Source organism: Motacilla alba, chromosome 12, assembly GCF_015832195.1.
Source record: "Motacilla alba alba isolate MOTALB_02 chromosome 12, Motacilla_alba_V1.0_pri, whole genome shotgun sequence".
NCBI lineage: Eukaryota > Metazoa > Chordata > Aves > Passeriformes > Motacillidae > Motacilla > Motacilla alba.
This window is the reverse complement of record NC_052027.1, coordinates 9,800,168-9,812,180: the sequence shown is the minus strand read 5'-3', so window position 1 is coordinate 9,812,180 and position 12,013 is coordinate 9,800,168. Positions and strand designations below refer to the sequence as shown.

Sequence of the window (12,013 nt, the reverse complement as noted above, 5' to 3'; positions counted from 1 at the left end):
CCTTTTGGCAATGCCAAGCGCCACGGTCTGACAGTGGCCTCTGTAGCTGCCCGAGCTGTGGCTGGGCAATAATCAGATGTTTGCTGATTAGGACTGGTTATTTCTCCGATTCTCCATGAATTCCATCGCCTCAGAAAAGCAAAACAAAGTCAGATTTCTGTAGAAGCAGGTGCACTGTTTGCTGTCAAGTCTTTCTCATGGTGATCCCTCTGGGAAGTTCAGCGAGAGTCTGGAGAGAGGAGAGGGGGTGTGATGGGGGCAGCAGAGATTAGAGTCGCACTCCTGCAGGCAAATAATGAGGGGAGGGTGGGATGAGAGATCCCCCAACATTCGAGCTTTTCAAGGAAATCATCTTGGACTTCACAACTGTGGGAAGCATGTGAAGAATACGTATGATACCCTCATTTTCACTTTAAATACCCCTTGGGGAGCCTAGGAAAGCAGCTTTAATCCTACAGTATTTACAGGGCTTGTATTTGCTCGATTCTTGCAGGCGCTGATAATATTTATGATGCCATTGAGGATATGATTGGATACAGACCTGGTCCCTGGATGAAGTGGAGCTGGATTGTGATCACACCAGTTCTCTGCGTGGTGAGTACTGACCTGTGCTCTTTCAAGTCTTGCACTTGGCAGTGCTAAGCCCCCTCTTACTGCTTCTCTTCAAGGGAAGGCTGTTGCATTCAGTTTGCAAAGAGAAGCTGAAGGCTTGAGCATACCTTGCAAAGACATCGTGTTCTCAGATGTCAGCTTCTAACATCACAGCTCTCTACTGTGCCTGCACAAATTGCAGTTGGCTATGTTTAAGTGGATTTTTCTTAGGATTGGCAAATTTCTACATTGATGAAGAGAAAACTCGCTCTCCAAAGAGCAGTCCCTACTTTAAGACATAGGACTGCTAGGCCATTGTAATAAAAAGACTTTAGCAGTCTGAGGCAGACTTTGGCTTGAAGTATTTCATTGGGTGGGAAGAATATCCTGGTAATCTTGCAGTGCACAGCAAATAGTTGAGCCCTGAAGAAGAATTGGCAGTGTACTGCAGCTGTTCAGCACCATCTCAGCACTCTGTCATCACACAGCAGATGCTGTAAGCAGATGCAGATGCTCTTCCAGTGATTGAAATGGAAGAACAATTCTCCCATTGGTTTAAAATACATATGGTATCCATCAGCTCTGCCTTTCACGGCCTGTCCTCCTCAGGGCCAGTGGTTACACCAGGGCCCTACTGCTTTAAGCATTTTTTGAGCCTCACTTTGTTTTCCTTTCTCATCCACAGGGGTGCTTTATCTTTTCTTTGGCCAAGTATAAACCACTGACCTACAACAAGGTCTACACATACCCAGACTGGGCAATTGGCCTGGGCTGGGTTCTTGCCCTTTCCTCCATGATCTGCATCCCTATGGTGATGGTCATCCGCATCATTCGGTCAGATGGGTCACTCATTGAGGTAAGAACAACCAAGTGTCTGTCTGGAGAGGAAAGGGAGCTTTAACTTGTTGTGTTTTATACAAAGTAATGCTTGGAAAACTGCCACCTTGCCCAGGTAAGGCAAATAAAGCTGTTAAAGATCACCTGTCCTCTGGGCAAACAGCAAAAGAGAACAAACACAAAGCCTTCTGTTCTCAGATAAACACCAAGTGATTTTACTCATGTCCCACTTGTGCAGCTTCCAGCTTGGCAAATCATTACCTCCACGTGCAGACAAACATTCAAGGACTGGGGTGTATCTGGGTCTCAGGTTTCTCTTCTCCAGTCCCCAGGGACACAGAAGCACCATCCTGAAAATTGCTGGGAAAGCAAGATAAAGAAAGAGAGACTTGGGTCAAGCCTGGTTGTGTGAAAACTCATTGAATTTCAAGGAAATTCAGATACACCTGTGGATTGTGTGTCTCTCAGGCATGGTCTTCTCTGTGGGGGACCAAATAAAAGTTAAACCCTCTTGACAGAGGACTTCACTTTTTAGCTTTTTAAATTTATGTTTATTTTATTTCAAACTGAAAAACTGGATTCAGATTGTCCTGGTATTTGGAAAAGTTAGTGTCTGATTTAGACCTGACAGTGCAGATTCCCTCAGGTTTGGATTTGCAGGAAATCTCTTGCCCTTTTCAGTTCAGTCTGGGCTCCTGTATTTTTTTTTTCTAGTGGTGGAAAGTTTTTAGAGGCTGTGCAAGCATGACACTTAGCAGTTCTCTTCAAAGTTTTCAGATTAGTTTTCTTTTTGTCTAACAAGTTGATCTTAAATGCAGGTCGGGGTATTTTTGGAGAAGAAAGTGGGACACTTTGGGTTAGGAAAAAAGAGAATAGAATTTAAAAAAATACCAAACCCAAACATCCCAGAGCACAAACATTTGCATTTGTTTTCGTCCAAGTGTTAATGGCCTTTTTCAGCTGTGGCCGGGGCATAAGTGTTAATTTTCCTGCCTTCATTGTCACCATTGTCACCATGAGAGACAAGTCTAAAAGTAGCCAAAACACTTTTCAAAGACCATGTTAGGAAAGGAAAGAGAGTACACACTGGTCAGATGCCATTCAGTTCTTCCTTTGTGAACTGAGATGTAGGACAGAAGTTGCCACTTGGCAGTGAAGGCTGGCTGAGAGGCAGAGCTGTTTCCAAATGAGGGAGGAGGACACACATCCTGTGCAGCACTGAAAGCCCAGTGTGCAGGATGCTGGATAATGCTCCTGTCTGACTGCCCTGCCTCAAGGCTCTGCAGCTGAGCAGGAGCTGAAGGCTCCAGAGATCCCCACATCCTTACAGAGCCACACATCTCCCACAGCCACCATCCCTGTCCTTGGAATGCCACATCCTGCACGTGGAGACACAGAGGCCTCCTGCTCATCTCCCCTCTGCTCTCCTCAGAGGTTTTCTGCTCATCTCAGCTGTGCTCTCCTTCTCTCCTGCAGAGGATAAAGGCGGTGGCTGCCCCCAAGGAAGTGAATCGATGGTCCAAGGAGACGGAGAGTGGCACCCCCTTCTGCCCCAATGGAACTTCGAATGGCGGATTGATCAAGCCAACTCATATCATTGTGGAAACCATGATGTGAGCTCTCTCTGTGAGAGGATAAACCTGCTTTAACTGCCGTTTACTAACCATAGATTCTCATAGGACCAGGTTTACAGAGCTTTATATTTGCACTAGGATTTATTTTTATTTCTCACAGAGAAAGTTATTTTTTGTGTGTTGGTTTTTTTTTTTAATATTTTGTAAGGTAATCACAGCAGACGTCTCTCTGTAGAGGGAGAGCTTTCATATCAGACTAGACATATTACAAGAATTTACTATTATTGGGTTTTTTTAAATATATATATCTTTATCTCTAAATATTATACACCTTACCACTTGAATTGATTGTCTTGCCAGCAATACATTCAAGTCTCAGAAAGCAATTTTAGGTGCTGGTATGGTTGGGAGCAGGGTAATCTACAGAACACACAAAAGGAGCTCTGTTGTGAGATACATTTTTTTTAAAAAATGCCGTTTCAAGAGAATTTTCAAAGGTGTAGTGTTTCCACCCTCTGGTTCAGCTGTGGTAAACGACAGGTGTCAGGGTCACTTTGGGGAGTGGGTTCAGTTTTTAGTGCAGTCCCTGGTAAGGACATCGCCAAGCAGCTGGAGTGGAGGGGTTGCAAGGGATGCAGAGAAGCTGGATGTGAACAGTATTGTGGCTGTACCTCCCAGGGACAGCACTGGGACCCTGTCACACCCACTGAAGAGAACTTGGGGAAGGCGTTTGAGGGATTTGGCATGGTTCAGTCTTGTTTTGTTGTTTTTAAATTTTTTGAGGTTTTTTTTAACATAAGTGAAGTGCCTGCTGTTTGTGTGTGAGCAGGGAGGTTGGGTACCTGCTCCTGAGTTTTCCAGCAAACCATATTTTGGTGTGGTGGCACTGGTGTAAACTTGAATTCTGCAAACTGGGAGGGCAGCCTGTCCCCAGGGCAGCAGGGATGAGCGCAGAGCAGGCAAGAGAGGAAAAGCAGCACCTGCTCTCTGGGTGCTTAAGGTGTTTGCTTCCTCATTTGGACTTTGGTTTGGGTGGGAAAATAAAGGAATCACTTCTGGACTCTGACTGTCCAGAGGTGAACACAAACCAGGTCATCCCTGAGAGGAGGAACAAAACCACTCACCTGGTGTAACTGGTATTGATAACAGACACATTGTTAATAATAATAGTAATGATGATAATAATATCACAGCAAACAGGTGCTTTTCATCCATGTATCTCAAAAATGCTTTTCCAAGTTCAGTAACCAGGATTTGCTTTATTTATTTATTTAGGGGAGGGAGGTCATTGCTGTTGGAGGAGCAGACAAAAGGACTAAGTGAGTCCCTTGTCCCATGTTACTAAATAGCAGTAGTGGACCTAGAGGCCCCAGTTTCCTTGCTCATCATTGGATTAACCCATTATTTTATTTTATTTTACTTTATTTTATTCTATTTTATTTTATTTTTAAGGGGGCTGGAGGGTGGCAAACATATTTATGATTCTTATCTGCTGAAGAGTCAGGGCTCTTTGGAATTTAAATTAAAGCAAAGGGAACACATAACACTGAAATATTTTGTGTTGATCAGAAGGAATTGGGTACCATTCCAGGTGAGACTGGGAAGTGAAGAGAAACCCCCACAAGGAGTACAGGGATGGGGGATCCACTTCATGTAATGCAGGTGAATGTTTCTGTGGGGAATTGAATCCCTGAAAACTGTCCAAAACATGGACAAAAGCCTTTTTATTATTTTTTCTTGCTTTTCTGCCTTTTTTTTTTCAACTTGAGCAGGTTGTGCTGGGAACGGGTTCTCTGGCAAAACTCAGCCTTGTCATGTGGGCATTGTATTCGAGGGAGACAGGTTTTTTTCTTATAATACCACGGGTAGTCTATCCAAAGGTATTTAGAAGAAATACTTGATAAAAGCAGAGTTTGTATCTGCTTATTCTGTTTTAAGCTTAGTCTGTCAAGGCAGAGGTTGTCACTTATTTAAACAGGAACATAAACAGTTCTTAACATTCCTACACAGTAGCTTTATCTCATTTTTTCTTGTCCCATGTGCTAACTGGCCACAGCAGCACAAACATTTCTTAACTTGTTGGTTTCCCTGTAACAGAAGCAGGGAGATGTAAAACTAAGAGATGGACCAAAATAATTATTAATTATTAAAGCAAAACATCGCTGCATCTATAACTTCCAAATCTTTCTAGTTTGAATTTGTAGATACTTTTACAACAGAGAGCTGAGTTGCAGCAACAAAACCAGCCATGGTAGAGTTATGTTTTCTTTTTTCTCATTGCTGTGTTATGAGAGTTCTGAAGGAAATTTTTGCATAGCTGGAGATGGCAAACATCTAAATGACACCTGCTGGGCAGTAGCAGAAACCACCCAAGCTTACAGGAGGAATTCTGAGAGCCAGTGGGTGTCATCAAATATGCCCAAAATAAAGGAATATGCATGCAGCAGTTTTATTTTTTTAACAATCGAGGGCAAGGAAATGTAACCAAAACCACTCTCTTAGTGGGCTTCAGCTTGGACTCTCATTTTTGAGTTACAGTCAGTGTCTGCAGTAAACAGACACGGGTGAAGAGGAAGTAGAAGGTTAAGGGGGTCTAAATTAATGTTTTTGTGAGGGCAGATGAAACACTGATGCTTGATTTATTTCTTTTATATATATATATATATATATATATATATATATATACACATACATTGTCATCCAACTGTGTTTGAGATTATATAGTTTGCACATGACTTTTGTGCTATAGAGCTGAGACAAGCTTTAGTTAGGGAAAAAATGGTTTGGCTACATCAAAGATGTCTCCAGCAAGTCAGCTGGGGGTTCAGGCATCTCCCGTGTTGTGGAGAGTGTCTTAGTGGGAAGAACCAGAGGAATAATACTACACCTTTCAAAATACAACTACCAGAGAATAGAACCCAGCCCCATTTCAGTACGAACTGTGCCATTCAAATCAGTTGCTTCCATGTTCCAAGTGAAAAGGTCTCGCACATATGCAACAACCTCACTGAAGATTCTCTGTGTCAGCCTCCCTGGCCCTGCTGTGCTCTTCAGCACAACTGCAGGGGAGGGCTGGGACTCACCAAGAGCCAAGAAATCATTGTTTCTGGAAAACAGTTCTCCTCTCCCTCCTCCCTTCCCTGAAAAAAAAATGTACTTAATTCTTGTTTTATCTGGGGTTTGAGTTCCAGTGAGCACATTTGCATTTTTACAGTTTGGGGTTTTTACCTAACAATTTTATCAGATTTCTAAACTTTTCTTGGTGATTAATTTGCATTTCAACATGATCCTCTGCCAAATTTATTAAAACATAATTTTTAAAAAAAAAGTTTGTGTTTTCTACCTATTTTGACTGCAAAGACAACTGATTTTTTTTCCAATATTTACTTGTTACTCTTATGACATATTTTACCTGTTTTGTGTAAATGAGGAACTCTCTGTAAAGCATCATGACTAGTTATAGATGAACTGGTTTGGATCTGGGAAAACAGTGCAGTTTTGGCATAAGATCTTTCGAACCAGATCCCTGAGATTTAAGCCAGCATAAACCAAGACAACACGCACACCTTTTCATGTTTCATGTATCTTTGTATTCATGGGGTCTTCTGGGCTTGAAAACAGCAGAGTTTCAGCAGTATTTATTTCCAGCTGAACTGAAATCAAGAGATAGTAGAAATGTAAAGGGGAACATTTCCCCGTGAGATTTTTCTGATCTATTTCTTATTTTTCTCAATTTTCCAAACCTTTTCAGTTCACCTGTCACTAGTGATGATCTCTCTGAATGAGTATCTATTCTAAGGGACTTTACCAGTAGTCTGTATCTCAGTGTTTAAACAGTATGATTTCATAAATAGAACTGGTTTTTTATTGTTGTTGTTGTTATTATTCTATTTTTCCTTCTCATCTATAGCTTTCCTTTTCATCTGGTCCAAACAGATCCATACACTTAGAAAAGTCCTCTTTCAAGTTTGAGATAGTAGGTCCACAATGGATTTGTTCTTGTGTTGTAAATGAAAATACAAGAGCCTGGCAGCTGCATTTGCCATCTAGAACAGTGCTGGTGGCCACCCCGCAGCAGCAGCGCAGCTCCTGGAATTAGGGGTGGAGGGGAGCTAGCTGTGATCTGCTGAAACAGCTCAGCAAAATTGATTTTCACTGCTGTTCTTGAGGAGAGGACAAAATGAGAAAAAGAAGGGGGGAAAAAATAGCGCGGCCTTACAGATGCTGTAACACCAAGAGAACCCCAGCAGCATCCGCAGAGCTCTGATTGTCGCCGCCAGGACAGCACCTCCTGCAGCTGTTTCCAGCCCTGTGTTCATCCTCCCTTCCCAGCTGCAGATCCTCCTGGTTCCTCTTCTTTGTCTCAGCGTTTAAAAACTGAGGTCGATCTGAAGACACATGGACATCTCCATTCAATAGATCTTTTCCAGGTCTCCTCCTGGTCTGTTTTTATTTGCTAAGGAGACTTTCTGTTTTGTTGAGGTTGTGCTTTCACATTTGGGTTCAAAGCTCCCACTTGTTGCATCACTGGCAAACTTCCAGCTGTGGGAGAAGGATTTGAACACTTTTGAATAACTGATTATTGGCTTCCATGTCTTGTGGTCCCTGCAGGATCACTCCTGGAGGCATAATGTATATAAGATGTTAAATAAGCTGTGCATCGAATGCAGTGGACAAGTTAGTTAAGCAGCTCAAGTACACTTGGAAGAAAGATGACCCTGACATCATTTCCAAGGAGATTCAATGGAAGTTGCTCACTTTCAGTAAAAAGAATGAAAATAAATCTGTGTTTAAGTAGACTAGTAGATGAAATCTTCCACCCTCATATGCACGCACACAGTGAGGACATTGCTTCTATTCCTGGGCTGCAAATCATGTGTGTAAATCTTGCCAAGCTGTTCAGGATGAGGATTGAGGAGGTTTAGACACCACTTGCCTGCAAAGAGCCAACCTGCCAGGGTGTCCAAATGGTCTTTCCTAAATGGGGGTGGTGGAAGAGGGAAAGTAATGACAAAATCCTGGACGATGGCCCCTCCAAAGAAGCCTTAAGATTCGATTTGTGAGCTCTCCTGGCTCCTTGTAGGCACCAATGGCTCCTGGCATGGGAGGTTGGGTGTGGTGTGGGTTCAGGCAGCTGCCCTGGACTTGTTTTCTCCAAAATCAGCATCCAAAGCCTTGTGGTTAGGATTGACGTGTAGTTGTGTATTTGTATATTTGCATGAGCAAAGGTCAGGAACTGTCAGACCCTGGTAGCTTGTTTTATTTCTTATAATCAAAGATAAGCTTAAGAAACAAAGTATTTAGTTGATTTGGTGACACTTGACATTTAAGAAACCCTTGAACTTGTGCAAAAGAGGTACCCTGAGCTCCATATTTTAGTCACAAAAAATTTCTTACGGTGTTAGCAGTAAGTTTGAGCCTATGGGAAAGATTGCTCAAGAGAGACTTGAATATAACCAGCACCAGCACCCACTGGAAAACTGCCAGAATATAACCAGCCCCACACCCTCCACCAGATTGTGGCTCTTTTCTGCCAGCTCAAAAGAAATGTGTACATGGAAAATGCTTCTCAAAAAAACAGGCAAAAAAAAAATTTGTTTGTTTCTATTAAAAATAAACAGAAAAAGTCACATTATTTGTGTGGTTTTTTTCCAGTTGTCATTGGGAATTGGTGATTTCAATTCACCCATGTCCTAAAACAAGAGCAGAAATAGCTTGAGACACCATTTCAACAGAAAACAGGGACAAGCTCAAAATTTTGCAGGTTGAAAACTTTTAAGAAAACGAATCACCCACCCATCCCCATCAAAGATGGAAAACTTCAGTGACAGGGTTTGTGCCTGGAAAAAAGCCTGACCCTGCTGATAGTGTTGGGCAATTGAATGGCAGACACAGCCTTTTTGTATTGCTGATGTGTCCTCATTTGAAATAATCAGTAGAAGTGTCAGAATTTAATTACCACGAGTTCAAGAGTAAAGTAAATTGAAGATAATTTTAAAGAGGCAGGTTTGGGAGGCTTGCTCCCTGAGGCTCTGCAGTGCACAGCAGAATGGTGCTGCTCGCTTTTACCTTTGCAGCACAGGGAAAAGGTGGCATAACTTGAGAAATCAGAAGAAATAATGGGAAAAATAAAGCTAATTTAAAAAAAAAAAGAAAAAGTCAAACTCAGTGATGCTAAGGAGCTGTGCACGTGCTGTGTGTGTGTGCATTTGTGGGGGAAGGCTTCAGCCCTGTAGCACAGTGAGCACGATACACACTGTTCCTAAATGTACCTGCTTCTGCAGCTGAGATGTTCGAAAGAGTCGAATTTTTTTCAATATAGAAAGAAAAAAAAAAAAAAAAACAACCAACAAACAGTGGCAAAATTCTGTTGAGAGGCTGATGAAACAAACAAAACCTGAGGGGGCAAGTTGAGTTAGTTCATGACCTGCTCCTGTCCTGGAAGCCAGCGCTGGTCTCTCAGCACCGCAGCATCCCAGTACTGTTCTGAAGTGCTCGTTGTTCAATAGGATGTTCTTTTTCTCCAGTGTAATGTTGTGATTGTTACCTGATAATGTTGCCAGGGACTTCACATTGTAAGAGGTGATCCATCTTGTTTGATGTGTTTGGCTAAAAAAACCAGTGGTGTTTTTTTAATTATTTAAATTCCTAGCAACTGTGACTACAGTAATGTGATAATGAGTAGCACATGCAGCGAGGAGGCGAGGGTGATGATAGCCTCCTTGAAAATGTCATCTGAACTTTTTTTAAAGAAAAAAAAACCTTAAAAATATTTTTAAAACATTTTAAAACATTTTTTGTGTGTTCCAAAACGGAATATTTGTATTTGAAACAAAACCCTGGATTGTAATTTAATCCTACAACCCCCTATCCTTTGTGTATATGGTAAATGTTTGTATTTTGCAGTTTCTGTTTTGCTTTTTAGATAAATAAAATGTATATGGATATTTTTAAGTCATCTTTGCTTTTTTAGATGAGTTTGTAATCACCTTATAACTGAAAATAAAACTTTCCTTTATAAACCAGCTATGCTTTTGAATGGGTTTTTTTTAGTCTTTGAATAGCTCAGTTCTTCCTTTAAACCTGTTACTTATTTTGGGGTTGTTGGTGTGGGGTTTTTTGCCCTTATAAAATACTATATATATATATATATATATGAAATATGTGTAATCACTATCTAACATCACATGTGCCATGGTTTCACCCTGGTTGGCAGCACAGCCCCACACACAGCCACTCACTCAGCCCCTTATTCAGTGGGATGGGGAGAGTCAGAGGTAAAAGTGCAAAAATTCATGGAATACAAGTTAATAAGCAAAAAAAGGGGGTGAGGAAAACAAAACCCACAAAAATTACATCAAAGAGATCAAAAACTAAATTAAAAAACCCAAGTGATGCAAAAGAAAGCCTTTTCTCACCAGCCAGTGCCCAGCCCGTGATGCATGGCACTGTGAGAGTTCAAATATGTCAGAAAAGCCCAATAGGAAGAAAAAGAAAGGGAAAAACCCACCCCAACATTTATTTTTCTGGTGAATGGGACTGGTTTTTTAAGCTCACTGACCTCTTGACCCCTTTGGCCTCTTCAGTCAAACAGATGGAGGTTAAACCGGAGTGTCCATTCCTGAAATCCTGATCTGAGGTAGGGAAAGAAAAAACCAAAGTGTAGGTGGCTCCTCCTTGTGAAAATAAAACATTTGAATATCCCTGCTGAGCCTCCAGCACCCCATGCCCAGGATCAGTCCCACAGCTGTCTTTAGCTGGGGTTTTTTGGCTTGGTTGGTTATTTTGCCAGATGGGATTGAGGACTTTGTCAGGGGTTTCTCTCACCAGCACAGCCTGCAATGCCTGGGCTAAGCAGGCTCGTAAGAGCACAGACGCAACTCCAGCGTGTCTCAGGTTAAAATAAAATAAATAACCAGGAAATTTTAAAAGTCACTAAGTGCCACAAGCTGCTGCTGAATGGTTTTGGCTACCTGCCCTGGTGGCCATCACCTGCCCAGGGATGCAGCAGCTCCCATCGGCCAAGGCCCATGGGATGAGAAGTGACATCAGCAGGGGATGTGCAGCCCACTGAGGCACATCCCAGGGAGCAGCTCCGTTCTAACCTTTCCCCTGGGACACCCAGGGAACCCTGGGCACACTCTGAGCCCCGAGGCTCTCGTTCCATGGGCGCTCATTCAGCCTCCTGCAGCCCCCGTGCTTCGCTTGGCTCCAGGTTTGGCAAGGGCTCGTGCAGGGCCCTGTTCTGAAGTGGTCACCCCAGGAGGGCAGCCAGAGAGGGCAGATAAGGGGTGTTTATGTGGCAGTGTCTAAGTAGGAGCATTCCTATACCCTGCTCCATCTCTGAAAATTCCTGCATTACCCACTTGGCCGTGAAGGATTGTTAAACCGACCTCAGCCTCTCTGTGCTGGTGAGAAGAGATTCCCTATGGCCTTATCCAGGGAGCATTCCAGCCTGTGCTGCCCACACTGGGAGCAGAGGGAACAAATCCTCCATGCACGGACACAAGAGCTGCGTTCTGGGCTCATGGCAGTCATTCCTTGGGATGTCTGGTTTCAGATCTGGGGTAATTTGGCTACCACAGTGCAGATCCCCAAGGCACCCCTCTGGAGCTGCAGGGTTCTGAGCACCAGATGGGACATCTCCTGCCAGCACATCATCCTCCAGGAGTTTTCTAACCCATCCCCAGGGATTAACCACAGCTTTGCAAATGCTGCCACGTCACGGCTGCCGCGTGCTTTGCTGCGTCAGTGTTTTGTCATGGAGCAGCCCAGCTTTAAGCCAAGATTCCCAGTGTGGAAAAGCTGCAAGCAGTGCTGGAACCACATGCAGGAGCATCTCCAGCTCTTGTTAACAGCTTCAGCAAAATTGTCTCTATGAGCACAGGGAAGGGAGCAACCCAAGTCCTGCTGATTATGGTGGGTGGCAGGGGACAACACTGGTAGCCCTACAAACAGTGGCCTCCCAGCAAAACCCTCTGCATGGCCTCCCCCTTGTCCTCCAAGGCGTC

The 12,013-nt window shown here is 43.1% G+C and overlaps 1 protein-coding gene across 9 annotated transcripts in view; it reads left to right on the top strand.

Moving 5' to 3' along the window:
* Positions 1–9,303, top strand: part of SLC6A6 (solute carrier family 6 member 6) — a 56,960-nt gene extending 47,657 nt beyond the window's left edge. For 5 of the 9 annotated variants that reach the window (XM_038149274.1, XM_038149276.1, XM_038149272.1 and 2 more), the window contains 3 exons: positions 494–594; positions 1,277–1,447; positions 2,905–9,301. In XM_038149274.1, coding sequence (XP_038005202.1) covers positions 494–594; positions 1,277–1,447; positions 2,905–3,045 — 413 coding nt within the window. In that variant the 3' untranslated portion in view covers positions 3,046–9,301. Of the gene's footprint in view, positions 1–493; positions 595–1,276; positions 1,448–2,904 lie in introns of all 9 variants that reach the window. The other 4 variants (XM_038149277.1, XM_038149270.1, XM_038149269.1 and 1 more) reach the window with 1 other exon arrangement.
* The last annotated feature ends 2,710 nt before the right edge of the window (positions 9,304–12,013 follow it).